This window comes from Fusarium oxysporum, chromosome IV (assembly GCF_013085055.1).
Source record: "Fusarium oxysporum Fo47 chromosome IV, complete sequence".
Classification (NCBI taxonomy): domain Eukaryota; kingdom Fungi; phylum Ascomycota; class Sordariomycetes; order Hypocreales; family Nectriaceae; genus Fusarium; species Fusarium oxysporum.
In genome coordinates, this window is record NC_072843.1 from 3,373,221 (window position 1) to 3,400,932 (window position 27,712).

General features: G+C 47.9%; 8 protein-coding genes across 8 annotated transcripts; 3 read left to right on the forward strand and 5 right to left on the reverse strand.

Moving 5' to 3' along the window:
- Positions 1-1,497: 1,497 nt before the first annotated feature.
- FOBCDRAFT_221617 (major facilitator superfamily domain-containing protein) lies at positions 1,498-3,568 on the reverse strand. The gene is made up of 2 exons (XM_031178546.3): positions 1,619-3,568; positions 1,498-1,568 (listed from the first exon to the last, which is right to left on the reverse strand). Exon 1 carries the CDS (start codon positions 3,238-3,240, stop codon positions 1,723-1,725), a length of 1,518 nt encoding a protein of 505 aa, XP_031044433.2. The 5' UTR covers positions 3,241-3,568; the 3' UTR covers positions 1,498-1,568; positions 1,619-1,722.
- Positions 3,569-4,413: 845 nt separating this feature from the next.
- Positions 4,414-6,278, forward strand: FOBCDRAFT_239167 (uncharacterized protein; the record flags this gene model as incomplete). Its single annotated transcript, XM_054704275.2, has 2 exons — positions 4,414-4,624; positions 4,765-6,278. The coding sequence occupies 2 exons, from the start codon at positions 4,414-4,416 to the stop codon at positions 6,276-6,278; spliced, it is 1,725 nt and encodes a 574-aa protein (XP_054560250.2).
- A 1,594-nt stretch (positions 6,279-7,872) lies between these two features.
- FOBCDRAFT_221619 (uncharacterized protein) lies at positions 7,873-9,039 on the reverse strand. Its single transcript, XM_059609578.1, has one exon. The coding sequence runs from the start codon at positions 8,662-8,664 to the stop codon at positions 8,017-8,019; it is 648 nt and encodes a 215-aa protein (XP_059467099.1). The 5' UTR covers positions 8,665-9,039; the 3' UTR covers positions 7,873-8,016.
- A 2,809-nt stretch (positions 9,040-11,848) lies between these two features.
- FOBCDRAFT_249843 (GPR1/FUN34/yaaH family-domain-containing protein) lies at positions 11,849-13,276 on the forward strand. The gene is made up of 3 exons (XM_059610890.1): positions 11,849-12,399; positions 12,451-12,846; positions 12,900-13,276. Exons 1-3 carry the CDS (start codon positions 12,044-12,046, stop codon positions 12,991-12,993), a joined length of 846 nt encoding a protein of 281 aa, XP_059463678.1. The 5' UTR covers positions 11,849-12,043; the 3' UTR covers positions 12,994-13,276.
- Positions 13,277-13,719: 443 nt separating this feature from the next.
- Positions 13,720-15,662, forward strand: FOBCDRAFT_221622 (FAD binding domain-containing protein). The gene has a single exon (XM_031178541.3). It carries the CDS (start codon positions 14,010-14,012, stop codon positions 15,567-15,569), a length of 1,560 nt encoding a protein of 519 aa, XP_031044428.3. The 5' UTR covers positions 13,720-14,009; the 3' UTR covers positions 15,570-15,662.
- A 1,095-nt stretch (positions 15,663-16,757) lies between these two features.
- On the reverse strand, positions 16,758-18,010 carry FOBCDRAFT_221624 (uncharacterized protein). The gene has a single exon (XM_031178539.3). It carries the CDS (start codon positions 17,753-17,755, stop codon positions 16,820-16,822), a length of 936 nt encoding a protein of 311 aa, XP_031044426.2. The 5' UTR covers positions 17,756-18,010; the 3' UTR covers positions 16,758-16,819.
- A 332-nt stretch (positions 18,011-18,342) lies between these two features.
- On the reverse strand, positions 18,343-21,692 carry FOBCDRAFT_221625 (fungal-specific transcription factor domain-containing protein). Its single transcript, XM_059609579.1, has 10 exons — positions 21,217-21,692; positions 21,033-21,155; positions 20,889-20,977; positions 20,635-20,835; positions 20,033-20,586; positions 19,858-19,982; positions 19,652-19,800; positions 19,418-19,596; positions 19,188-19,368; positions 18,343-19,139 (listed from the first exon to the last, which is right to left on the reverse strand). Exons 1-10 carry the CDS (start codon positions 21,309-21,311, stop codon positions 18,526-18,528), a joined length of 2,310 nt encoding a protein of 769 aa, XP_059464721.1. The 5' UTR covers positions 21,312-21,692; the 3' UTR covers positions 18,343-18,525.
- Positions 21,693-21,958: 266 nt separating this feature from the next.
- Positions 21,959-25,372, reverse strand: FOBCDRAFT_159753 (fungal-specific transcription factor domain-containing protein). Its single transcript, XM_031178537.3, has 2 exons — positions 25,106-25,372; positions 21,959-25,056 (listed from the first exon to the last, which is right to left on the reverse strand). The coding sequence occupies exons 1-2, from the start codon at positions 25,227-25,229 to the stop codon at positions 22,169-22,171; spliced, it is 3,012 nt and encodes a 1,003-aa protein (XP_031044424.2). The 5' UTR covers positions 25,230-25,372; the 3' UTR covers positions 21,959-22,168.
- Between the last annotated feature and the right edge of the window lie 2,340 nt (positions 25,373-27,712).

Here is a 27,712-nt window from a genome sequence, read left to right on the forward strand (position 1 = left end):
GATTTATGCCTTCTCGGGTTTGTGTGGTCGGCAGCTCTGATCTTGTCCCTCAAGTAGTCAGTCAACGTTCGAAATACATAAAAGTCCGCAAATATGTACTCTAAGTCACAGCGACAACAGCTCACGTTTTGGTTTCTTTAAATGAAGCGTCGGTGGGTGATCGAGTGTGCTGTTACAAGCCGTTTCGGGAGACAGTTTATGTGAAGGGAGAAAGGGATTCACAGTGAGTGCTTTGTGGAGTAGTTATTTCATGCCTCAAAAAATACTCCTGGGCGAGAAGTTGAGGTGATTCTGACTCATACCCTAAATTCCACCCTAAATCATACACGAGGCATAAATGCCAACCAAGCAGCAGGTAATCCTCTCCTCGAGTCATCAAAAATGTAATATATGTCATTCTCGCGAGATAGGTTGCTTATTGTCAAATTGTTCAATCACCTGCCTCCCGTCTCAACCATCCTCGCCTCCGAACTTCCAAGCACATCAAATCATATCTTGGTCAGGTTTGGCTCCTTTGCTTCCGGTGCTTATTCAAGTCAATATTAAAAATTCCCCATAGTTGTTATACTTACTAATGCGTGGTGACAGTGCAAGTGTTGCATCGGACATGGTGGCAGCTCGTGCAAATGGTATGCACTGCCCAATCCCAGCTTTGAAGGCAGCGACACTAATAATGACATGTTACACTCAACCAGGGCAACTTCAAATAGAATGAGATTGCGACTTACACATTTCCAGTAATAAGTGACTGGTTCGGGAGCCATATTGGGCTACCTAAGCATACTATCAGTATGAGCGAGTCCATTATAACAAAAACTGTTGTTACCCACATGTGATTGGAATATATCGTAAATACCGGTAGATGACTTACACCAATTTACAAGCTCCAAAACGGGCTCGAAGCTCGAGCTTTATTCCGATGCGGCTCTGCGGTCGACTGACACTCAAGGCTCGGCGTTACCGCGAAGGATGCAACCCAACGCCGGCTAAGGTACCAATAAGAAGTTCCATTTGCCCAGAAACGTGATACGTTCAATTTTAGCCGGGTTATTCATTATTAGTGCCATTTTGACGTCAGTGAATGGGTTTGGGGGCGAAACTTGGATGGTGTTGATCATGATAGGTGAAAGCAAGGGAACCTGGAATGCCAATAGAATGAAGCCTCGTGCTACACTGGCTGAGAACATATGACTCAAGTAGAGTTTCGGGATTAATAGTTATTTGTGATCAAGGTATATCCGGGCTCCAGTGTGTCTTTAATGAGTTGCATCGGGCGACTATGGCAAGAGCTGTTGAAGACACGAGACTCGAGACGGGAGCTTTGAGGGCATGCAGCAGTGGCACATGGCAGGGCAAGTTCGCCATAGGCTCCTTGTAGTCACGCCAGATCCTCCATTATTAGTACTAGGGAGTGAGCTTGCGAGACTGAGGCTCAAATTAACTAGGCCCACGCACCCTGCTATCGTATGTTACTGATCGACAGTCATAGTATAATTGGATTTCTGGACCTATGATGACCAGTCAACTTGCGCGGTTCTATGTAAATGCGTTTTTCTTATTGTTATTATGTACTTGTTGGCTTGAGCCGTTTGTGGTAACAAATGCTAACATTTAACAGTATTTGATCGTAAGCTTAATGCCAACGTTATCCTAAACGCCGGATATACTTTTGCAAATAGGGACAAAAAACAAATGACTTTACTTCAGCCCAATCACAAGTCTCTAAACCTTGCTGGGTTTATAGCATTCAGCTATCATCTTCTTCCGACCAACTCTCCTGCTCTTGATACTGATAGCACCGCTCGCTTGAGATCTAACCCGATGTATTTCCTCGGGATCGTGATTCGTAGCACGAGCGATCTCGGCGAGTTCGCCAATCTTCCATCCGCGAAGGAAGAAGAGGCACAGTCCTCCAGCGATATACATTACGCCGACAAAGACTTGGGCGCCAATGTATTTTCCGGTGCCGGCGACAATTTGTAGAGCAATGGGTGTGCTGAACGTACAAGGCAAGCTGATAATGACCCAAGTCAAGTTGAGGGCAGCAGGAACATCAGCAAGACCGACGACCTCGGCTGTGACTGGAGCTACGGTTGCCCAGTAGGTTCCAGCCATGCCACCTCCCACAATAGTGAAGAAGAGAAGAAGCCCATAAGACTTGGCGTTGACCCAGATAGCAAAGACGAGAATTGCAGCTAGCCAAGTTGTCCCGCAGGCCATGTTAATTCGTCCAGTGCGATCACTGAAGTACCCGATGAAAGGACGGCCGGCAGCCTGACCCAGATTGAAGATGGCGCTGACCATAGCTGCTTGAGAGGCATCGAGGCCAATGAAATTGGCATAGTTTGCCAGACTGAAGATGAGAACCACATATCCTAGCATGCTGAACCATCCATAACCGAGAAGCAGAATAAACTCAGCACGTTTGAGGAGTCCAAGGTCGAAGGGTGCTTGACGAGAGCCGATGATCTTGTTACGATCCTTGACAAGGATAGTGCAGATTATATTGACGACGAAGACAATAATGCCGAGTATCCTGTACGCCCATGCGAGACTGATGTTCCGGATGATAGCTCCAGCTGCTAAGGAGTATAACAAACCACCGAGACCCGAACCAGCTGCACTGATACCGTTTGCAAGAGATCGACGAGTTGTGAACCATTGAGGAACGATACCGACGCTGGGAACAAAGAGGAAGCCCATTCCTAGACCAAAGAGAACACCCTGTGTGAGGAAGAGTTGATATATCTTGGTCGCAAAGCTAGCGCATATCAAGCTAGCGGTTTCCAAGACGATACCGGCGAAGAGAGTAGGTTTTGTGCCGAATTCGCGGACGCAGAGTGTAGCAAGGGGTGAGACAAGCATGGCACAAGCAATACTCAACGATCCGACAAAGGCGTAGTGAAGGGATGTTGCTCCGGGGAATGTGTTGTTGGCGATGAAGTGGGCGAGAAAGACTCCGTAACTCGAGTTGAGACCCCATGTATGGGCGTTGATAGTCGCCACGCAGACACAACAAACCCATCCATAACCGCCATTAGGTGGTGGAGGCGGTACATCTGTTCTGGGGGGAAACATATCACCATTATCCTTCTCCTGGCTCGAAATTTGCCGTTGGACTTCCTGGGCTGGAGTGATGACATCGCCTTCTTCGGTAGTGGTGGTGTCCAGACTCCTCCGAGCCGAACCCGTCTCCGGCTCCGGGGACCGGGAGGTCTTTTTCTCGTCGTTGTCTCCCATGTCTTAGGTCAATTGGGAGGAAAGACGAAATGAAAAAGATGGAGGAGTCATGATTTTAGTAAAAAAAATGGACAAAAAGGGATCAAGTGCTTCTTATGACCCCAGCTTAGAGGGACCTCTAGGGCATCTCCGACAACCGGAAATGGCGTCCGGGGATAAGACGGGTCCAGTTTTGATGCATCTTGGCTTCGGATGGCGGCGCATAACCACGCGGGGCGTAAGCCACCTCTGTATGTCTCGCTAGGGTCTCTTGTGCTGACAATATTGTAATTGGATGATGTATCTTACAAACATGGCCAAGATCCAATGAACCTATAGACTCACTGTACCAAGACGAGTCTCCCTTTGGCTTCCGTATACGGGCAATAGACGGCCATAGCAATATAACCCAGGGGAATAAGATTTCGGCCTGGGGATAAAGCGGGGGGGGGACTTGTGAAGTATCCAATCCAATCTCAGCCGATCTGATCGGCTATTACCCGCATTCGCTCCCACTTCCGCCCGCCTTTTCCTTTCTTGTTGCTCTCCTTGTGACCTTTCGTGGGGTAATGCATATACATTATTTGACACAAAGACCCGGCATTTCATGTCGGTGAATAGCAATGTCGTCTTTTCCGCTTATAAATGCTACATGGTTTGTCATAATGTGTGTCAAAAAGGCGCCAAGCTTCAGCGCTGTTGGTCTAATATGCCGAGGTTTACGGAGTTGCCCCTCAGCGGCCTGTTCAGTGGGAATAACACACCATGTCGTGGAAAGGGCGTTCATTTGTCATTCAGCTTGATGTTCTGATGTGCAAGTCAATTAGTTGGGCTAACGAGTTCAATGGGGAAAAGGAGGGAATACCTCCGGGAGCCGGGGCAGGTCCCTTGGCCACAATGATATTATCATAAGTTTAGGATAATTTTTGAAGATTTAGGCCTAATTTTATGAATAGATCGAATAAACTCATCATGAAATAAAGACACCTCTTTCGGCATTTTCTTAGACTCTGAGGGAGGAGCATCTTTCTCGTTTTGAGCCTTCGTGGTGTTCACCTTGGCCTCGAGTCTCGTCCTGTCTAACCTATACCACTCTGCATTTGTGACCGAAGATTCAATGTTCCTGGATGTTACACTGCTTATGAACCATTTTCTTCCCGTTCAATAGACTGAGCATACCAAAAATTATTAAAAATGTCAATGGACGGGGCAGTTAAAACAGAATCTCCCAGCTTGGCATCAGCTCAATTGCTTGTTCAAGATACATCAGCAGAGGCAATCTCCCAGACCATCAACTCAGGGTTCCCCGTGAACACGACTTTTCGACTGTTGTTGAGAACGAGACGTGCGAACACAAATGGACGGAACACAGTTGCACAAAGACCTTTTTCAACTCAGAACAACTGTCTAACATAGAGCAAGATCCTTGTTTTCAACAATGGGATTGTAAGGTATAAATTACCCATAGCCTCGCCAGGCTTTGAAACGAACCTAATTCCTCATTCCTCTGCCACTCTTTCATTCAGCGCGGATTCTTTGAACGAGCCCAGCTACTCCTTCGGTTCGAAAAAGAGAAGAAACAACCTGCGCCGCTCAGAATGGGGTTCAGCCTCCAAGTCGCCGGTCCAGCCGCCATCGTCTCTGTCGTTATTCTGAGTATAATCATAGTCATCCGCCTCACCGGATTCGCTATGCTACAATACGGCCGTAGGAGGTACCCAGAACCCCATGGACGCTTGAACTTTCCAAAAGAAATCTCTGTCATCTTGACAATTCGTGACCCCAATGATCCGAATCTGTTGGATTATGTTCGGAGTATTCTCAAAAACAAGCCTGAGCAACTTTTCATCACTACTAGCGATAGAAAGGCTCAGCATCGGGTTGAAGGTAAGTTGACTGGGCTAAGGTTCGCGTACTCTGCCACGCAGATTAGTGTTGGTGCCGTGAACGAACCGAGTAGACGTCGCGAGATCGCTCACGCTTTGGCCTCTGTCAGCACTCCGCTGACGGTTCTGACTGATCAGGGAGTTCACTGGTCTTCGCGTTTTCTAGAGTCGGCACTCATCCCTTTTGCAGATGGTCGTGTTGGCTGCGTCACAGTTCCCATGATTGCACGCAAGCGAGATGGAATTTGGGGCTCGTTCTGGACACGCCTCTTTTCCTGCTACTACGGTCTCATGGCGGAGAAGAATAGAGCCCTCAACGCACTCGACTCCTCTGCACTTTTCTCAGGCTCGCCTGTCTTGTTCCGCACCAAATTGGCTGCCCAGCTGAGATTCAAGCAGCAGTTTGAGGCTGAACCGTGCTTAAACCGATGGCGTGGTGTTCACAAAGCAGATGAGTATCTGTTCTTCAACCGGTACCTCCTCCAAGAGGCTGTCCATGAAGTGCCTTGTCTTGTTGTTTTCCAAGACACACCGGACGCCACAGTTCAAGCGGACCGACGATCTATCGCCGAGTTCCTCAGTGAGTATCTTCAGATGACTCGGAATCTTTGGCGTCTCAGCCGTGTCATGATCCGTCAGAGAGAGCGCAACCAGTACCCCTGGGCCTTTTTACTAACGCATCTCAGCAGTTTTGCGTCGTTTACTCTGATCTACGATATTCTATTTGTTCTTCTCGTACACTTCACGATCTATCTTGACGACGACGAGTGGATTGCTTGGGGCACATTTGGATCTTTACTTCTCATCTTCCAGACGGTTGTGGGCGCACAGATAGTCAGGCGTATCACTGCCAACAACTACGGCTACGACGACTGTAGCACAGGGACGCTTCTGGCCCTTTTGTTAGTTCAGCTAGCCTACTATGTTCTTGAGGTCCTTAGGCTTGTGGCATTGGCCACCGCATGGAAGGCAGATGTTGAACTGATAAGTGAAGCTGACATCAAAGCGCGAGCGGGTGACCCCGAAGCTCTGCGATATCATATTAACGGCGCTGAGGAGGCTCGAACGGAGATCAATGAACCGCCGTGGGTCTCAAGATGCATGGAGTTGGAGAGACCCCGGCTTGCGCTTCGACCACTGCCCGACTTCCCACTGTTCGTCATTGAAGAATAGGTTGTTCGAAGCTAAGGTAAGTAATGACAGGTATTCTGGTGTTCAGCTGTGGCATTGGGATGGGATGTGAAAATTCATGCCCTCCTACTGAGAACGAGGTGGTGTAATGGGAGTTAGAAAGTTAACATCGAATTTGATTGGAATGAAATTGAAAGGTAAGTGTTTTTCTCTGTGCTAATACAGTTCTATTCGAAAGCACCTAGACTTGTGTAACTTGCTCACTTGGATCATCATTGAGGTAGAAAACTGTGATATACACAAATGCTTAAATAAAAATGCAATAAATTTTATCTTTCAAGTTATAATAAACACGATATTTGTGTTCTGTCTCCTGGTGTCACTCAAGGTCGGATGGTAGTCCACACGATTGCTCCAAACTATGTAAGAAACACCCCGACCACGCAGTCAATTTGCCCCCTTAAGTGGAGCTCAGACATAGTGGCACCTTTTAAACCGAGAGATAAGATCTAGATCTCCCGAGAACATGTCTTCAGATTCAGTCTGGGGAATGTCTGTGGGGATAACCTCATGGGCACGTCTGTGCTTGCATATGGGGATGATTCCCCAGCTGTAGATAGAGTGGTGTGATTGCGGAACCGAAGTGACTGTTGCTTGATTAAAAAGAGAAGCCAATTCTCGAATTCTGGGGTTCCCCAGTTTGTAGATTCGGACAGCAATGTTGTGGAATATTGGGAGTGTCATGGAAGTACCTGAGCATGACTACCCAATCCGCTATCGCACGATGATCAACGGGCTCGGTGTCCCTTCCAAACCTCTATTAAACCTATTAAGCAACTAGGATCTCACATGGTCATCTTACATTTTCTATACTGTCCTCAGCACCAGGTTTGCACTTGTAGGGTCATCCAGTAGTATGCAATAACCTGCCCCTTTAGAGACGAAGAGACATCACCATAGTATCATGTTCATGATCGTTTCGATTTGAAGACCTGATGTCCAAAAAGAACATAAAAACACTGGCCGTAAATAATTCTTCAACACATGCCTGAATCGTAAGATACACTTACGCTGCCCGAGTGTATCAGGTCTTCACCTTCAGCACAAAGACAGTCTTAAGCTATAGCACAGACGGGCTCGAACTGTTACAGGGGAGTTTGCCGAATGAGAGTATCAAAGATTGCACTGCCCTTTCATTGCACTTTGTGGCAATGGTAACATCTCAGAGAAATATGCATGAGTGTTCTGTTCTGTGTTGAACATCCAGTGGGGATAATGTTCTTCATTGTGAGGCCTCACTCGCATGAACTCAATACCCCCATCCATATACTAGCATTTGTGCCACACCATTAAGGAGTTGGCGAAGAGGTTTCTTCGCTGGTGTCTCGCGCTCGCGAGATTGGTCATGCCCGAGCCTCCCGGGCAACCTCCTATCGCTTTGACAGAGGCATCTTTTACCGACTTCAAGGAGGTGACTTCAGGGGAAACAGAACCGAGGTTATGCTGACTAGATAACAATTGCATTGTTCAATGTCTTCGGGTTACGTTGCATCGTGAGAGTAAAGATTCTCAACAAATTTCACCAACTACCATCCGGAGGAATGGAAGTTTCTCAAAAGGGAATGAAAACTCTTTCATCTTGAGTCATTCTCCATCGTGGAGTACAACACAACCGAGGATAACTTACGACACATCGTTTGTACAAGTATCCATCCAGTCAATATCTGCCTGGCGTTCAAACCTCAGGGGTAGCAGTTACAGTGGAAACACAGAGGGATATTTAGCACCAATGATCACCAACACTCAGCCTCTCACTCAGGAGGGCATTGACGCATGCGACCTTCAGATTGGACACGGATATTGAAATCCGATATGCGCTGAAGAGAAAAGATGTGTCTGTAACAAATCGTGACCGGCCGTAGTTGCCGTTCAAGACCCTTTTGATGAGCAGCAGCAGATCAGATCCTTGTCTAGCTAGCTTGGCCTCTCGCGGCTCTTGAGGTCTTGGCTGGCGTAAATGTGGCCTGTGCGAGTTTGTGTCAGAGATTGATGAGCGATGAGAGCCAGGGTTTTTGGTGTTGGAGAAGGGTGAGGCGGGAATAGGTAACTGGCTGTCTTTGTCTTTGTGTTTTCTGGTTCTGGTGTTTTGCAGTAAAGTCTTCATTTTGGGTTTGCACTTCGGATCCGCAATCTGTGTTTGTCTAACAAAGGGTAGCAACGGTGACCTTTCAGGGCAACAAAAGATGCTTCGGTGTCTCGGACAGAGCGACAAAGATGATATTTCCGCAGGCGGAATTTGGAGGTGGCGAGACAAGGCAGAGGAGATACCAAAGAGCGGATCCTCACTCATACGATCAAGGATGACAGTGGAACCCGTCAGGTTATGATGATGGGGGGCAAATTTTGGAGACTGTTTCTTTTTCTCCATTCTTCATCGGTGATGATTCTGCGGTGAAGACAAAGCGAGATTGGGGTGATCATCTACATAAAATGAGAATGCTCGTGATGAGGTTGGTGATCAAAATATCGATGATACGGGGATAAGAGAAGACTGTTACTCTTTTGAGGAGCAAAGTTGGACGAACAAACAGTTGGAGGCACCTACAGTAGCCGTGGCGTCATCGCTCAGTTCCTGCACCACACTCAATCCCCTGAAGTGGAGGACGCCACTCACCAGGAAGACCCCTGCACCTAATTGCTTCTGGAAAAACTGCCTGAAGGTCTCTTTTCCTGCAGAGAGAGGCGTAAACTGAGTCATAAGTTCTTCACAAAAGGAATATGTCAGCATATCACGACTCATAATACCCAGCATCAGTGTCAAACTCACGACAATCACTTTCAGTCGCACAGTAACCGAACGTCACTTCGGTTACTCCAAAAGAGCCGCCCGGCCAAACCCTGCAACAAGCGGAAGCGCTATCAGTACCCCTGAACAAAAAAACAGGAGGCTCAAAAAACAATGGATTCTAATTTGGGCGCATCGATCATTCGATGTCATAACAGTATCCGTCTTGTAGCCGACTGACAACCGAGGATAAAGTGCAAGCTAATTTTCCTCATTAACCAGACATTCCCCTCCGAGGAATTAGACTCAGAGAGTAAACGGCCCTTTTTCTGGTCTTCTCTCGTGTTCTTGTTGAGAATGTTGTGTTCTTTCGTCGGAGGATGAGCCCTTGAGACGACTGCCGACGTTATTTTATCTTGGCGATGTGCACCCTTTCTCAAGATTGGGGGTGCATTCTGCTGTGTGCAAGCTGTGCAGATGAGTTTGTGGTTTGGGGTCTGGCAGTTGGATTGAGTTGGAGTAGGGCGAGAGGAGGGAGGCTTTTCCACGATGCATCGGGTCTTGGCCCATTTACTCGCTATTCCCGCCTGATCCTCCCTTCTCCAAATGCCATTCCCTGAGGAGAACCCTACCACTTTCTCGCCCAGGCCCTTTTCTTGGAGAACGAGTTTAGACTTGGCAGTTGTCATAACGAAACGCTGCTGTATCCGTTTCTATGTCACGGTGATTTCATGATCGTAGTTCTCACTCTTGGCTCTTTGTTTATTCGAGCCAACGCTTTCTCTCCAGCTGCACAACTGCATAATGATCACCCTTCAAACGAGTGTCCCTCTGCATAACCGAGGACTGCACCGTGCTCTACATGTATGTATATCAACGGATAAGTCGGCGTCCGATAAAATGGGTCTTTTGCCTCTCTTTCGCAAAATCAGTGACGAAAGTGATGCTGCTTAGGCCCACCTTCGGCCATCGTCCAGAGGTTCTCTCCTCATTGTTTACCTCGAGGAGATTCTGGGGAAATAAATCGGGATCTTGGACCCCAGAGTCTGCCCCGGATTGTTTAATTCAAGTTTAAATCTCCAGATTCTTTGGTGATGTTCTTGCCTGTTTCTGGTTGAAGATTTTCTTGAGTGTGAATTGGTGATGCTGTCATGGGTGTGCACCAACCTGATCAACTCACACCCCTGCTAGATTTCTCCAATTCTTAATGAGTGCACCCCCTCACATCCCATGCCCTTGGCTCTTTTCCCTCTGTTGCATCTCGGCCGCAGCCGTCGGAGGAAAAAAAACATCAGCCTCCTTGGCTATGTGTGTGTGTGTGCCCCTGCCACTAAGCATCAACATTGCCGACCCTCCCACTTGCACAAGACTTTGCATCATGGTCTATGACTAAATTCTTCAGCAAAATCACCACGTGCTCTAAAATGCTAATTTCTTGGAAAATATGGACCTGTTAGTGAGACCTTTGCTGGTTTGTAAGGCAGATCACCACTGCTAGGTGGGCGCTAGGTGGACATTCCGCGTGGCTCTCCACGTTTTGACCGTGAGGCGACTTGGTTGATCGCCCTGACTTTTGAGCGTAAAGAGCTTTGGGTTTTTACTTTAATATCGAGGTTGTTTCTGTGAGATTGAGGTTTTAGGATATGGGTCTCGGAGGGGAGTCTCCGGCTATTATGGTTGGTGCTTCGATCGTCTAAGAGGCGGTTTGCTGTGAGGACTCATGTCAATGTTTGTCCGTAACAAACATCGCAAAGGCTGTCAACGTATCAATATTAAAGTTAGGTTGGCTATTGGGCAATGGCATTTGAAACAAGATGAAATAACATGTAATCGTGTATAGCTCAGGTCAGAGAGTTCACGATCTTGATGATTGATCAACTGATGATCTTCAGCTTCCAATCCATTCACACGATCTCCGTCAAGCCTCTGCCGACATCAACTCCCGAACCTCTCTGCTTACCTGCAATCTTTAGTCAAATGTATTTCTCTCACAAATCATCTTCTCCGCAAAGTTGAGGGATAACCCCAGCACCACCGGATCTCAGATGTACCTTATGCTAGGGCCAGCATGCTGCATATCATGCTATGTAATCCATAATACGCGCTTGTTCACACGCTGAAACGTCTGGAAGTCAAAGACCGACGGTATCTTTTCCGATTACTCTTTGGCCGTGCGAGCAGATCATTCAGTTTTCTCCTCATGTCTTCCCCACAATCTGATTGTATTCCCCGCGGATTGTGTTGTTCTCCGGATTGTGGTGTTCTCCGGATTGTTGGGGTTTGGGTTTGGGTGTTTTTGATGTTAATGAGGGTCCTTTGTTTGAAGGGGTAGCCAATTACAATAGCCAGAGGGGCATATCTCCTTTGCTTGTGGGTGTCTTTAGATTTTGCCGGAAATATATGTTTTTGTTGTCAGGAGAGGAAGAGATCATGAGGTGGACAATCCGGGCCGTTGTGCCTTGCCATGTCACCCTCACGGACTCGCAGCCACAACCACGATAATAGATATGTTCTTATTAGACATTCATTGTCTATCCACAGCAACATAATTGAACATAATGTTCATCTTTTGCCCAATTGATACATCTGATGCCCCCCAAATCTGCAGCTGTTGTTGATCTTGCGCCCCCCATTCTAGACCCTTTCGACCCCAAAAAAACCGACCCTGGCCAGACATTTCTTCTCTCCACGCCCCACGCCCTCGTCGTCGGGGCACTCCACCGTCACTCCACCTACGTACCCATATCACTCCACAGCACGTTCTCTGCGTGCCCTGTTCCTCCGTCTCCAGAACCTAATTTGATATCTCTCTTCAATTCCCGTGTTGAGTTTCTGCCCTGGTCTAGTCCTGCTTTATAAATCTGTCTTGTCTCCCGTTGTCACTTTCGATCTCGTTGTTTTTCTTGCTATTCATCTCACGCTTGGTCATTTATAGACCGTCATACTATTTCTTGTCGACAGTCGATACATCACTTATAGAACATCACGTGGACTTCAGCAGTCCGCACCAACACTCTTCGCAATGGCTCAACCAATGCCCGAATACCAACAACAATTCTCCAACGAGTCTCCTCACGACTCTGATAAGACTCTGGAGCGTCAGACAACTGCTGCCCATCAACAAGCTCATCCCCATCTCTATGCCCATCCATCAAATATCCATCCCGCTTTCGGTGGTGCCCTGCAGCCAGGTCTCTGGAAGCCTGTTGAGCACCGCAAGTTCGCCAACCCAGCTCCTCTAGGACTATGCGCTTTCGCTCTCACAACCTTTGTCCTATCATGCATCAACATGCACGTCCGTGGTGAATCTTCACCTGCTATTGCTATTCCTGTGGCCTTTGGCTATGGTGGTCTTGTTCAGCTTTGCGCTGGCATGTGGTATGTCATACTTCACGCTCAACTCATCTATTTGATCTAACATTTGTCCAGGGAAATGGCCGTCGGAAACACATTCGGTGCTACCGCCCTATCATCTTACGGCGGCTTCTGGATCGCCTACGGTCTTCTCCTAACACCAACATGGAACGTCCTCGGCGCCGATGGTCCTTATGAGGGTGATACTGGTTCCGTCATGGGATTCTTCCTGACTGGCTGGTGGATCTTCACAACACTTCTTCTCATCTGCACCCTCAAGTCTACCCTCGCCTTCTTCTCCCTCTTCTTCTTCCTCGACATCTGCTTCCTCTTGCTTGCATGCGAGAACTATGCTCACGACTTGGGCAACCACAGTGCTCAGCTTGCTCTTCAAAAGGCAGCTGGATTGTTTGGGTTCTTGGCTGCATTCATGGCTTGGTACAATGCCCTCGCCGGTCTCCAAGACAGCAGGTATGTTTCACCACCTCGCCATATAAAAGTATATATCACTAACAAGTTATTAGCAACTCCTTCTTCCAGGTTCCCGTCATCCACTTCCCCTGGTCCGATGAGGGTCGGGCACACCGTCACCACAAGGCCGAGCAAAACCTTGCTTAGACGTGCTTTGATGAAGATTTTGCATTTCACGCGTTACGACTTGGATTCTTATAAAATAGGGTGTATAGGTTCCCAATTTCGGCGAACAGGTGGTTTGAGTCCGTTGCATTGAAGGAGTTTTAGAAGGTCACTCGCTGTACCGGCCAGCGATCGTTGGCTTTTGTATTTACAACCGCCGCTGAAGCATCGCGGCTCATTAGATGGTGGCTAGCATGTGACATAATAAGCTTGGTACTGTACATATGGAAAAAAAAATGAGGAACCTCATGTTCAATGTCTCGAAGTTGATTGATTGCATCTGTAATCGATTCACCAGCGCTACGATATTCTGAGATCAATGCAGGTAGTGGAGCGAACAGACGCCTGTGCCAGCTTCTGTAAACAGTTGCTAAATGGCAGACTATGCCTTGTGAGGCGCACTAGAATCTCGATCATAGTCTCAATCGTCATATGGATCATGGTTCCTGCAGGTTCATCGTGCAGGCCACTTGATGACAGCCACAAGGCACAATGGGGAACTGTACTCATCTGAGACTGATCCTAGACCGATATGCTTTCTTTGTAATGATCTTCTCAACGTGATACGGAAAGTATCGTTTGTTGCCGTTGCATCGGTATTTCATCCTCCCGTCATCCCGAAGGTGGGGCCGTCCAGCTCCGGAAAACCGGGACCGACCGATTGGTACCACGACCGATAATCGGGAAAAGGCAAAAGCAATTATCAATCTTGAATCTACTAATCTCTAAACTTATTCACGTCTGCCGAGATCTTCGGCATATTACGACTACATCATGCGTCGTAACATCTCCAAACCCCTTTCCCCTTCTAGGCCGGAGAAGCTTCATTCTCACGCATCGTACGATGTAACAGAATCACCTGATGAGCCGTGAGCCACGACCACAACAGTCCACCATGATCCAACACCTCACGCTGAGCAATCACAACGATCATTGCAGCTGCAATCGTATAAATCGCCGATACCGCCCATGAGTGCCGCCCCCGCAATAATAACCCAATGCCTCGCATCCTTCGCTGGACAATGAGCAGGCCGCAGATCCTGTTCCTTTCATGCATTGGCTTCGCAGTCGCACTTACTGCTATGCTCTACGGAAACATCATTAAAACTTCTACTGTAACTTCTGTTTTCTCAAAGACCATGTCCACGCGTCCCGTCGTCGTCGTCGGCTCCGGCCTCGCTGGTTTATCAGCATCGTATGAGGCTCTTCAGCACGGGGCTCCATCGGTTCATCTTCTTGATCGCGCCCCTAAGCCTGGCGGTAACAGCATCAAGGCTTCGTCTGGTATTAACGGTGCGGGCACCAAGTTTCAGCGCGCTGCTGGCGTGGAGAGCGATACACTTTTCTACAGCGACTCTGTCAGATCGGCTGGGTCACGGTTCCATCTCACACAACCTCCTGTCGATCGTGAGGCTCTCATCACAAAACTCACTACCGAGTCAGCTGCTGCAGTCAACTGGCTTGTTGATGAGATCGGTGTAGATCTCAGCGTCGTGGCACCACTTGGTGGCCACAGCGTTGCTCGCACTCACCGCGGCGCTGGAAAGACACCGCCCGGAGCCGCCATTATCATCGCTTTACTCAACAAACTCAAGGAGAATGAGAAGTTCTCTATTACCAACCTTGCTGAAGTCAAGGCACTACTTAAGGAGGGAAACAACGTCAAAGGTGTCGAATACGAATTGGAAGGGAAGAGGCACAACCTTGAGGGATCTGTTTTATTCGCCAGTGGTGGCTTCGCTGGAGATGCCACAGGTCTTCTAGCACGTTATCGCCCTGACCTAAAGGGTATCCCTTCGACGAACGAGGAGAGGCCGGGGTCTCACGATATTCTCACCGCTGTTGGAGCTGAGCTATTAGATATGGACAGCGTGCAAATTCATCCAACAGGCTTCGTTGATCCCGCGACGCCCAACTCCATGCTCAAGTTTCTCGCGGCTGAGATGCTCCGTGGTGAAGGCGGTATTCTTCTTTCACCCGAGGGTTCTCGCTTTGTAAACGAGATGGATACTCGTGAGCATGTCAGCAACGCTATTATGAAGCTTCCAACTGCCACTGATGGCGACGGTGTCATCAAGCAATGGGATATTACTATTCTTCTTGACCCTGGTGCCTCTGCTGCATCGGCTAACCACATTGGCTTCTATGAATGGAAGGGCCTTCTCAAGAAGGTCAAGGTGCGCGATCTCAAGCCTGCTCAGATCGCTGCCCTGGATAAATATGCCAAGGCTGTCGCTGAGGGCACAGACGATGAGTTCGGCCGTAAGCAGCGTGGACGTTGGACACTCAAGGCCGGAGAGGAGAATCGGGATGAGGATATTTATATCGGCCGAGTAACGCCTATCACACATTTCACCATGGGAGGAGTCGCCATTGATCAGAAGGCCCGTGTGTTGAAGAAGAGTGAGGACAAGCTTGTGCCTATTCCTGGCCTTTTTGCTGCTGGTGAGATTACAGGAGGTATTCATGGGGATAATCGTCTGGGAGGATCTTCCCTGCTGGAGTGTGTTGTGTATGGCAGGACGGCTGGTGCTGAAGTTGTTGGCTCGGCTCAGTGAGATGTCCCTACTTTTACTGCATATTCGACTCACAGATCTGAGGTGCGATTATTAGAAGCTTAGTATATGATAATGAAGTTGATTCTCCTGTGAGATCAGTCCTAACGTGAATGCTCACATCATAAACCACGGTATTCCCTGCATATTTCAGCGTCCCCTGACTTGTAATTATCCAATGAGAACCTGGAATGGCTCAATTGTAACACACCGACCCATTACAGGCCCTACCGGGATTGTATGCAAGTAGTTGTCCACCAACAACGTCCCAACAGCCCTCACCGCAGCAATTCCCATCTTCATTATCTCGTATCACAAAAAGTATTCTTCACTGAAAAGACAACATGGGCATGTATAACGGCCAGGAAGAGCACGACAACCTTGTATGGGACAAGAACGATGAAGATTTCGAGGCAGCACAGCAACAACTCCGATTAAAGACCTTCTGTCGCAAAGTTGAAGGGTTCGTCCAATAGAAGTTTGGAAAACCAGCAACATTCGTTTCACCCTTGATAATTGGAGGCTCCAATATTCTTCACCGGGTACGAGTGGAAGATATGTCCCCCAGATGTTATGGTACGAGTGCCATGCCCGAGCCTCGTTCAGTTTCCCGTCGAGAAAACAATGAATGAGGCGGCCACTGCTTCTTTTCTAGTGAGTCAGACTCAATTGCCAATTCCAAGCCCTTTGTTCTTCGGAAAAGACCCAGATGATGAGAGAGCCGCTATGGAACCCTTTGTACAGAGGAAGTTGGCTGAGTCCAAGGATAGGCTTATCGTCGAATGGGACGAGACTGAGGCACAGAAGCGTTTTTCTGAGCTCTTGTTCAACTAGTTGACACACACTAAAATTCCGGAAAGCTCACTGCTGGTAAAGGAACCATCCTCCGGGTGCCATAAGATTTAAGACTTTCCATGGCGGTAAGAGAATAAAAGCATACTAAGTCTATTATAAACTATCCTAAGATATCCTAATATTGTCTAAGCCTTTCTATCACTTAGTCTAGGGCTTTCGGCCTAAGGTTCCTGCTCTTGGCATTCAACTCTGGGTTTACAGTGGATTTAATAGAACTCCATGCGAGGAAAAAGTGGTAACACAACCAACAACTTATCACAGTACAAAAGCTTATTGCAGGAAAGGTTCCATTGAAAGCTCGCTCTACTACATCTTAACCCAATTATCGTATCCTTCGTCCTCTCGAAACTCTTTGTTAAGCAATGACATTTAAATACGAAGATCCTTTACATACTTCATCACTCCAACTTGAGAGGGTTCGCCTTGAAGAACTCCTCAGGAGTGATAAGTTTGCCTCTCGCCCTCTCAGCAGCCCAAGCAACTGACTTCTCTCCATCAGCACCATAGTAACCAAACTCCTGACCAGCTTTAAAGGCTTGCACATATACATCCTTCAGGATGGGTAGTTTCTCAGCAAATTCCTCAGAGGAGATTTGCTTGTAAGTGATCTCCTTGCTGGTAACCTTGCTCTCAATAGCGACAAGTTCCTCTAGGCTGTAAAACCCAGCAGCTGCATCAAAGCCTACGCCTTCATACTTTTCAGGCTCGGCCAGAATTGCGCCGACGAAACTTCCGCAATTACTGCCGTTGTCGATCCACGGGATGCGAGTCTCGGGAGTGAAAGGGAGAGAGACAACCCAATTGCCATTCTCATCCTTCTGAGGAGCCCAGAGAGGAACTTGGATGATGTTCTCGAGGAAGAAGCCAAGACGGACAAAGGCGCTCTTGACGGGAAGTGTACGAATGTACTTCTCGCCCTCAGCCTTAGCATCAAATGGATGGTTGGCAGTGTACTTCCCGCCAGAGACATCTGTAGTGCTAGGAAGACTGCTAAAGATGATGTAATCAATACCAGCTTCAACAGCTGCATCAGCTGTCTTCTTGATGGCCTCGAACTCGGGCTTTAAATCGGTAGCAGTCCAAGCAGGAGTTGTCATGAAGAAGAGTGTGTGTGCTCCCTTCAGGGCAGACTTGATAGAGGCAGGGTCAGCTAAGTCACCCTGTACGACTTCAACACCCCGCTCTTTGAGCTTATTGGAATTCTCAGAGTTGACATCGCGGGTGATGGCGCGGATCTTGTATTGCTTTGACAGCTCTGGGTCGTTGAGGACGAAGTTTATGACAGCGCCGCCTTGTTTGCCAGTGGCGCCGATGACAGCGAGAGTCTTTGACATTTTGAAACTTGGTGATTGATGTCTAATTATGGTGAGTGCATAAGAAGTGAGATTGAAAGTGATTGTGGTGATGGAGTCTCAGCTGGCACTGCAGCCGTCTTATATCTTGCCAACACCTGAGATGCTGATCAATTGTACCACATTAACCCAAATTCCGCATATTATGAAACCAATGGCTACTATCCTATCAAAGTCCGCATCTTATTCTCCGAATTGAATCCTACAGAGAAAGCCTCCGGTCTTTGCCAAGTTTTTCGTTGGCAAAGACGCGAAAATAAGGGACCTCTGGAGATCTACAGGGCTTAGCGCGCTTTTCCAGTGACTAATGTTACTCCAACAGCGTTAATCAACGTTACTTGATGTCACTTCTGCGCCACTGAATTCATCCGAAGAGCACTAAGCAATGCGGCTTCGCTGGAAAGATGCTCCGAGTCGATTAATCAGCCTCTATGACTAAGGAAGACTCCAAATCAGGAGGAGGAGATAAGCTGGTTAGAAAATTTATCCTAAGTAAGGTATCCTAAAGCATCCTTAAGTTTTATAAATTAAGGTATACATAATCACTCTAAAGTATCCTAAATTCATAAGTACTTTTATTACTTAGGACAACGCGATCGATTGATCTTATTTCATCAAGTAACCAGCTTTTATTTTATCCAAGCATGTATGCATTCGTGGTTGAGCAATATGCCCCACCAAAAACCGACATTAAAAACGAGTATTAGGGTAGTTGAATGCCCAATCAAACTTTTCTTTCCCAAAAACTGCCATCATGAATCCTGAATATGTCTTCCAAGCTCAGCAAAGTCCCCGACATCCTCACCCGTAAGATCCCAGTCCGGGTTATTATACATAGAATAGCAATGCTTATAGAAGTCATCAGTCGGAATATCCCCCATCATCATCTCCTGCTGTGAGCCCCCCTCTACGACTTCAGGCATAGGAACCCAGAGGTTAGAGAAGTTGTCCCATAAGTCTGTGTCGAGAGGCATGAAATCTTCTGGCGATGTTTGGCTTTGGTCTCCTGGGAGGAGCTCGCCACGGTGTAGGCCGCCGAAACCAGAGGGGGTTGCACCGTTGGTTTGTGCGACACCGTTGGTAGTTTGGCCTTCGCCAGATGGACCTTGAGGAGACACGTTGACCACTTGTAGTGACTCGATCTTTTGTGCCATTACCTTCCATAGTCTCTTGACCTCTTGCAATCTCTCGCGAGCATACGTGTTTCCATGGTCAGCAAGGTGCTGTATTTCTTCCAATGCCTGGGTCAAGCCGGGCTTGGGGTTGATTTTCATACTCTCTTCACAGACTGAATCCAGGATCGCAGCGAGAATCATGATGAACGCAGCTGAGAAGGAGGCTTCGAAGTCGTAAAAGCCGAAGATTGCTTAAGCCGTGTTAGTAAAAGAATACCAAAAGTCCAAAGTCAACTTACCGATCATGTTGCGTTTTCTGAGCGTGGCGACAACCTTGAGCTGTCGCCTTGCAGCCTCAGCGCAAGTCCTCGATAGTCTTCCGAGAGGTGACGCATGTAGCTGTTCTCCTGTGAGGCCATTTCCGCTGAGAATGAGTTTCGCGGCATGTAGCATGAGTGGTCGAATCGTAAGAATTGTTGCCTGTGCAATAGTCAGTACAGTTATTCTTTCTCTCCACTAACTTGCATACCTGGAAGAGCATCAGATGCAATGAAGCAGTCGTTCTCAAAGACTGGTCCCGACCCAAGTTATACACATCTGTAACTGCATCTGAAGGGATTTCTTGGGAGATCTGGTATAAGGATTTGACAATATCTTGGACGTGAGGAATAAAGGTAGATTCTGACTCGTCTTCAGGATTATAGAGCACTAATAAAGTGTCAGTTATAATGCAACAAACTTTTATAAATTCATGTAGACCCACCAGCCAAGATACGACCCGTGGCTCGGGCGATCCTGATGTTTGTGCACATCGGGCCAACAGGTGGGAAGCCAGGTGAATCAGTGGGAAGAGGGATGTTGATTGCCTCATCACCAATGCTCGGAGGGTTGCCTGTCGCTGCAGCCAAACGTCTAATTACACATATCCATTAGCCATCGTTCCGGAGGTCCATATTTCTATTCACTCACCGTTCTTGCATGTAAATAGTCCACCAGAGACGGTTCATATGAACTCTCTCAGACTGCATCAAGTGCCTTGTTCCACATACTCTGTGATACTTCTGTGAAATTGCCAAGCGCATGGCGGTGCTAATCTACGAGCAAAGTCAGCCATTGTTCCAGAATTAGCTATGAGACAACTTGCATAGAGATATGCCTCTTCCTTACGATTCATGTTGCCGAGATAGATGGCAAAGAGAGCGAAAATCTCAATACCAAGTTTTCCATTGAATCGCAAGTCTGACAACGTCGGAACGTTTCTATGGGCATACTCAAAGAGTCTGACCCCAGAAAAGTCGTCATTCCCCTCGGGGTTGGCGTCGAACAGGGTTCCAATAGCAATCATAAGAATCATCTCGAGAACCCACAGAGACTCCATCTGAGCAGGATCATCACGATTCTGGTAGAAAGCCCACATTTTATCAGAAAACTCACGGGCATCAATATGATGCTGTGACTGGCCGATATAGAACAGGGCTGTATCTAACAACCGTTGAGCCTCATCTCTTGGGGGCAACTTTGGAAAGTCACTGCTGGAGAGACGCCATGGATGGCTGATAACTTCGTGACGTAAGTTTGCTTCAGGGCTGATCCAGGGTTTTGAAGTCGGCTCTGACTCGGGACGAGACGAGCCGAGTAAATCTTGGACTCGGGAGCCAAAAGTATGACTAGAGCTGAGGGAAGACCCAGCAAGGATAGCTGAATTATGAGCGTAAGATCAGGAAGCTTGGAGAGAAGTCAACTTACTTGCAGCTGGTGATGCTTGAGTGCCATCATAAGGAGGATATTTATGTTGAGCTAGGGGTGCGGAGAAACTTGTAGAAGGGCGGATGAAGCTTGAGGATCTTGATCTAACATGGAGAGGGTCTTGAGGGGAGGAGTGAGATATTTGTGGGTTAGAATTGGAGTCTCTCCTTTGGCCGTTCTGTGTAGTAGAAACTGGGGGTTCTTAAGCTTCTCAGTATAGGTCGAATTATATCAGGATAAGAGGAGAGCCATACCAGATGCCCTAGGAGGTAGAGTTGAAGGCAGTCCATCGTAGCCATCTCTTTCATATCTAGCCAATTTGCTCTCAAGTTCCTCGATACGACTAACAAGTGACAAACATCAGCTGTAAGTCCTAATTGGGTTACGAAAGAACTTACTTGGCCATATACATGCGCTTATGTCCATGCTCGGGAACCCTGCAGTCCAATCCACGCTTGGTGCAGTACTGGCAAGGAGTAGTCCCCGAACACCGAACCTTTTTCTTCCTACATGTAAGACACCTACGAAGCTGTAAGTCACCAGAGCAAGACAAAAATAGTGGAGAACAAGATATTGACATACGCCAATGATGCTTTGCGTGCATCTTTTCCCCCATCGGAGGGCGCCGGACGCTTCCGAGCCATCGAGGCAGTTGAGTCGTCGGCCACGAGGGTCATTGAGAGGTTCTAGAAACGAGATGATCTGACTCTAGAGATAAGAAGCTTATGGAAGAATCGACCGAGAGTCTGGGACTGAATGGGCTGAAACTCCGAGGACGCGGGGACTTGAGCGTTGTTATTCTCTCGGGATGGTTCCGGACTTTGAGTGCAAAACTTCTCCACACGATGATCCGATCACGTGAGGGACCAAACTCCATATTCCCCATGGAGTCGGGCCAACTTCCGGCTTGAGATGATAATGATGGTCCACTAGAGAAGTCCAGTGGAAAAGATAAGCTGGGGATTTGTGTGGCAGCACGGCTTCGAGGCCGATGGATCAAGCCACCGGAAAACACCTTCTGTGAAGTTTTCCGGGGTACCCTTGTGAGTCCGATGTAGTAACTAATGATCGAGAACTCAACAAAGAATCTTATGAAAAGATTAGGTTCAATATTGATGTGTAAACTGTCTAAATAATCCAATCCATCGTTGTGACCAATATGTTCAACTAAGGTAGTAGTCTAAGTGGTGAGTCAATGGTCTTCAGGGACGTTGGGTGAGGCAATGCTGGGACCCGACATCGGACGATATGACCGAGGCATCGGAGGTGCTTCCGACACCACGAAATACCTCATCAGCTTCATCATTGCCGAAGTATTATGTTATCAAATATAATTGAATTTAGATATTTTCGAGATAAGTCTCACTCACGTAGACTTTGAGATACACTATATGCCAGGATAAGACTACATGTGAAAATGCTAAAATCAATAACTGCCGCCGAATCGCTTCATATTAATACTATACAAATCCCAAAGGTATCCAAACTCATCAGACGTAAACATTTTTTTGAATTATCAAACATCCAGCCTCTCTCACATCCTTGGCTCACGAGGCTGTTGCATCATTGACGCCGCCATCTTCAGCCTATTCCTTGCCTCAGACAAAAGCTCCCAACGTGTGTTCGTCAATGCATCGTCAACAACACTCAACAAACCAATGATCTTATTTCTGTTTCCAACTACGCCAGCTTGGTTTTGGTGTAAGTGGAAGGCTTTGATGGAGTCGATGGTGGGCGGGATCATGATTTGCAGATATGTCCGAAGATCCTCATGGCGATCACGCTTCAACGCTTCGTAGTCCATATTCGATGACATGGGCGTCTGCTCAGGATGAGATCCTTGAGGAGTGTTGATAGTGCCTTGGGCAGAGGATGAGTGAACACTAGCCTCGGTCGCCATCGTCGGTATACCATAACTGCTGGAAGGGTATTGTAGATGATCTGGGAACGGCTCGATGTTTCCATCTTGCACATATCCATATGCCCATAATACCAGAGAAGCATAGTATAATGCCCAGGCCCTGACTAGCAGCTTGTCGCTCCCAGCATCGTACTTGGGATAAGTAGATGGGGAAAATGCTGATGGCATACCACTAGCATCCTTCGTCACGCCTCTCCTGGGCGCTTCTTGAAGAAGAATAAGCCGAATGAGCTGGAGCGCGTGATAAACTCCACCAATGGCTCCAGGCGAAGCAACCCATTCCTTGATCTTAGCCTCAGTTCTTCTCCAGTCCACAGAAGACACAGTGCGTCCAAGGATCTGAGGAACGCCCGCAAAGATGCAAAGCTCTGGCATACTGATGTATACGGTAATATGGCCCAGATGATAAAGCACTGTACCAAGTGTCTCCATGGCATCGCCATCATCACTTCCACCTCTGCTGCTCAAGCCTAGTCTCTGCCAATCAAAAGCAGCGTGCTTGACATGAGCAACACCATCATCGTAGTCCTTCTTCCACCAGTCAAATGCCCTTAGAAGCTTTGGACGCCATCGTTCTTGAACGCCAGGTATGGTGTCGGTCCCAAGTGTTGAACGGTCCAAATCTCTTTGATGCATTTGCCATGTCACGGATAGAAGTGCTGCAAGAAGTGCAATTCTTCCAAACGGGCTTGTTCTCACTCTTTGTCCGTTGAGCGTGCGTTGTAGTCCGTCAAGGAAAGTGATAGGCGTGACGCCGTTTGCGTGCAGACTTGACTCAACACAGCCGATTTCCGATGGTGAGTCTGAAGACCATAAGGTGTTGTCGCAAGGAAGAGGAAGCTTGATCTCATGGATCACCAGCGTCGGTGTATGGCCAAAAAGAGCGGCATGGGTAGCATCAATGATAAACGCAGCAAGGGCAGCTCGACGCGTGGCTTCTTGAGCAATCCAATGGTCCCACCATTTTTCGGGTGAAGAATTGAACCCTGGTTTATTCGGTCCAGGGAATAGTCTCGAAGATCCTATCTTAGGACTGCCCATTGGAGTTGGGACCCGAGAGGCATATGAAGATTGTTTTCCGGTAAGAGCACTTCCTCTACGCATCAGCGATAATGTCGTAGGGAAGTAAATATGAGCACGCTCATGAAGAACTCGAGTTGCGTTCATCTTCTCATATACCTCCAGAAGTAAGAGTGTCTGGATGACCCAGAGTTTTGCAGGTGGATGAGAGTCCGCATGCATGAAGACCTGCCAACGAAGGTTCCAGGAGACAAACGTGGTGAACTTTGAAATTTTGTCCACGGAATCTTCAGATGCTCCCTTTTTGTCCAGCATCGAGGCTCCCATGATAAGAACAGCCAGCAACAAAAAGTCATTGGCGGTTTCCGGGATGAATGTTGGGCGGTGAAGGATGGGCAGTTGGTCGTGGAAGTTGTCCCAGTATGAGTTGAGATAACGTTCCACGTTGACGTGGCTGAGAACATGATTCTCGGCATCAGTATCGCTGCCAAAAATCTCATCCTTGATATCTGCTGCTGATCTGCTTCCATGTAGACTGATCTCGTTGAATCGCTGCATCATATAATGAAGCAACGACTGCCTCTTGTGCTCTGAAAGACCGGTCTTTCCAAATTGTGATACATCGACCATTGGTGTAGCCATCGCCATTGGTTCAGACTGGAACCAAAGGCTGTTGATGGGTTCGACATAAGAACCGCCCATCAAGCCCGGCTGAGCCGTGTAATCCGTACATAGCTGGCCGAAATTGTTCGAGTATCCTGCCATGCCGAAGTTTCCTGGTATGAAATTGTTGTAATTTGAGCCTAGTCCTTGACCAGTGAAGAGCCACGTCGTGAATTCATCTGTGCTAGATGGTGAGAGTCCGAAATGCTGCTCTTCCATGATTTGTTCATTGGACGTTGATAATCCATTAGGCATGGCATAAGATTGTGTGCGAGCGCGCTCCGGGCGAGTAGTCAGTTCAGGACTTGCCAGAGGCATGGACATGTCAGCAGGAGGCATCTGATCAATCCGGAACGACGGTAAAGTGCTTATAGCTTGCTTTTCTGGTGAAGATTCGCGACTTTCGAGTTGTCGTTGGTCAGCATAGTAGCCACTTGCGCTTCCTAGGTCATTTCGCTGGCCAGAGTCTTGTCGGGATAGCCCTCCATCAACCCCGAACTGTTTCGAGTTGTTGGGGTCAATTGCCGATGCATCCATGGACATCCGAGTTGTCGAAGCTTGTCGTTCGTTCGCTGGTGTCTCTCGTGCTTCATCTTGGGTGTCACTCCACGCTGAACCATCCTCACTGAACGAGTACCTCTCACTCCGCTGCCTCGGTAATTTAGAAAACTCCTTCTGGGGCCTCTGAGAAAGCCGACCATTTCCATACTGTTGCACCTGTCTCTCATGTCTCAATTTATGACGCGCATAGAGATCTTTCCTGACGAAAGTAAATGAGCAATCCGGATAGTCACAGTAGTAGATCTCTTTGGGGGAGTCTATAACGGCGTCAGTGGGGGATAATTGGTCCAATTGGATGATACTAACGATTGAGTTGATGCCGTTGAAGATGCTCGGCTCGGGAATATGTCCTCCCGCAACCTTCATGGGTGCATTGGAACTCTTTGCACGAAGCCTTGCGGCGTTTCTGGCGCGGGGGTGATGAAGCCATCGCGGCTCGTGACCTGGCGTCGAACCTCGGCTAGAAGTGCTTCTGATGATTCAGCAGGTCTTTGAATGATTCTCAAAGACTGCAAGAACGCCTCTACGCGTCGCTATATCGGTCACAACCAACAGACTCACGGTTGAAGCGGTATACAAACTCAAAGCCTTCAGGCCAAATTACCCTCCCAAATTCGAGATTATGGGGGTGAATGTGACCACGCCTCCTTCTTGCCTAGTCACCTGACTGACCAACCCATTCTCGGCTCATTTTTTTCTCGTGTTGCCATTACCATTTGCCATCCCCGCGATTCCCCCGCCCCCAGGTCAGCCGAATGCGGGGGCAGGGGTTGATATAGGGTAAGCTCTCCTTTTTCTTCCATCCTTGGAGTTTGGGGTGATGCAGGAAGGGTTCAGAGGGATCGGAAATTTGCGTGAGTGGTAAGTGGCTTGTTATTGTGATGGTGCTTGCATGGCTAGTGCAGTTCGTTGCCTGCTGATTGCTGAAGAATTCCCTGCATTGGAGTTCATGCATATGAGAGGAGGAATAATTCATCGCGTCCAGCCTTTAGATTCCGGCTACAGTAATGTTAATTACCTAGTCCTGGAAGGTCATGTGCGCGTCTCTAATTAAATCCGATTATATAACCACAGATCTGCAATGATCAGTATCTGCAGTGAGTTTCTGACTGATCTCTGGATGCGAGACATTGGGGCTCAACCCCTGTCAGCGTCTGAGATTCTACTCCGGTACTGGACTGCGAGATTATCGGTGAAGATGAGATCTACATTCCCTTATCTCTACATAGTAGCATCGCGCATCACGTATACCTTCCGGATTGTCAAAAAACTCCGATGCATTGCATGCGACGGGTTTCCAATCTCACCTTGTGCACTGCGACCGGCACAGCCGGCCAATTTCTCCAAACCCTGCCTATATCCAGAGCCCATAATCCACAAGGGTTCAAAGATGCCCACAGACTCACTGTAGAATGTCATTCCACAATTTCGCCCATAAATTTTGCCGTACTAAGTCATGTCATGATCGATAACCTTAAAAGAAGAAAACGAGGTTCTAGGCGAGCTAAATAGATCAATTGAGGCTTGATCCATGGAACGAAACTGGCCACTGAGAGCGGAGAAGAGAAGCACCAAAAAAATAACATTCTGTCACTATCATGAAAATGCAACTTTGAGCCGGGCCCAACAAAAAATAAAACTGGAGTGGCGTTTCCCTGCAGCCACCGATCGCGCAAATGCACGTGGCCTCTCCCTTGCAAAGTCAATAAGCGACGTCGATGGACGGGCATTCCCAGTCAATCGAGACTTTGTTTCACGTTTATCGACCCATCAGACGCTTCTCCTCTTCTTCTTCTGTTCTGTGCGGAATTAACTCGAGGCACCTAAGAAAAAGAGGCTTCAGCCATGGCATGATTCTAAAGCGTAGCTCCCTAGAATACGCGTTGCGGACAATAGTTTGTGTCTTTCTCAAGGGAGGGAAATTTGCGCATTTCGCTTTGACCTTGAGTTATTACTCAATGCTTAGAAAGACCAGGATGGGATGTCAGCGCTTCTGAATCATATTTCCTTTGAGATATGTTTATCCGTGGAACAGCAATGATCTTCGATTCTCCACAAACAATGCAATGCCATCATGACAGAAGAGGAAAAGGGTTTGGCAAATCTGAGGCTCCCAATGATGATCAGTGCTCGCTTCGGTCGTAGTAAGGGGAGAAAGTAAGAAAATCAGTCCCAGGACCAGGGCCAGGGGTTTTGGTACCGTATTCCGACGATCTAGCGATTGATATGTAAATGTTAGTGCGCTCGAGTCAACACACGGATGGCTCATTCGCAAAAGCAAGCACGACACGACAGAAAGCGCTTTGTCAAATTGACACAAGCTTCAACTGCCGGTTGACTATTTGCACTAGAAGCTGCCTAGTTGCGGGCGCTCAATGGTCTCCGCACGGCAGAGAGAGGCTACTGATTCTAGCTCAGAGTTGGGCGTCGACCCTGGAATTCTTGACTGATTCAGGACAGGTACGAGGAAGAAACTCTGACACTGGCTCGGTTGCAGGTGGCGTTGCAAGAGTTTATAGCGATACAGAATCTAATCGTACAGTGAGTAAAAGGTGGTGGAGATTTTCTCGGGGCTGCTAGTGATTTTTTTGCCCAAATTGGGACTTGACACCCGTTCCTCGGCTCTCCCATCAGCTTAATTTTAGTCTTGTCTTGGGTCTTATTAGCGGTAGTTCCGTCTGTGGGTTGTTCTAGGTCTCAGCCACCTACGAAAGCACCAGACGAACGGACAGGTCAGGCCAGGCATGGTTCCACAGAGACAAATCTGTTCACCTGCATGTCTCTTCTCAAACACGCGCGACAGAAGCTAATGCCAGGGGTTTCGAGGCGAGGTCTCTTGCCCCCTCCCGGAGGCGCTCCCCGTTCTGTTGAACCCCCCGGAGAGGCTCCAGACCGAGGCATGCCCGCTGATCC

What these genes read in the sequence shown, in the direction of transcription:
- FOBCDRAFT_221617 (XM_031178546.3), bottom strand. Translation starts at nt 3,240, where the DNA reads ATGGGAGACAACGACGAGAAAAAGACCTCCCGGTCCCCGGAGCCGGAG.
- FOBCDRAFT_221619 (XM_059609578.1), bottom strand. Translation starts at nt 8,664, where the DNA reads ATGGAGAAAAAGAAACAGTCTCCAAAATTTGCCCCCCATCATCATAAC.
- FOBCDRAFT_249843 (XM_059610890.1), top strand. Translation starts at nt 12,044, where the DNA reads ATGGCTCAACCAATGCCCGAATACCAACAACAATTCTCCAACGAGTCT. An exon ending in CAGCTTTGCGCTGGCATGTG is followed by an intron (nt 12,400 to 12,450) that starts GTATGTCATACT and finishes ACATTTGTCCAG; the next exon opens with GGAAATGGCCGTCGGAAACA. An exon ending in GCCGGTCTCCAAGACAGCAG is followed by an intron (nt 12,847 to 12,899) that starts GTATGTTTCACC and finishes ACAAGTTATTAG; the next exon opens with CAACTCCTTCTTCCAGGTTC.
- FOBCDRAFT_221622 (XM_031178541.3), top strand. Translation starts at nt 14,010, where the DNA reads ATGCCTCGCATCCTTCGCTGGACAATGAGCAGGCCGCAGATCCTGTTC.
- FOBCDRAFT_221624 (XM_031178539.3), bottom strand. Translation starts at nt 17,755, where the DNA reads ATGTCAAAGACTCTCGCTGTCATCGGCGCCACTGGCAAACAAGGCGGC.
- FOBCDRAFT_221625 (XM_059609579.1), bottom strand. Translation starts at nt 21,311, where the DNA reads ATGACCCTCGTGGCCGACGACTCAACTGCCTCGATGGCTCGGAAGCGT. An exon ending in AAGCGCATGTATATGGCCAA is followed by an intron (nt 20,978 to 21,032) that starts GTAAGTTCTTTC and finishes GTCACTTGTTAG; the next exon opens with TCGTATCGAGGAACTTGAGA. An exon ending in TCAAGCATCACCAGCTGCAA is followed by an intron (nt 20,587 to 20,634) that starts GTAAGTTGACTT and finishes CTCATAATTCAG; the next exon opens with CTATCCTTGCTGGGTCTTCC.
- FOBCDRAFT_159753 (XM_031178537.3), bottom strand. Translation starts at nt 25,229, where the DNA reads ATGGCTTCATCACCCCCGCGCCAGAAACGCCGCAAGGCTTCGTGCAAA. An exon ending in TCAACGGCATCAACTCAATC is followed by an intron (nt 25,057 to 25,105) that starts GTTAGTATCATC and finishes ACGCCGTTATAG; the next exon opens with ACTCCCCCAAAGAGATCTAC.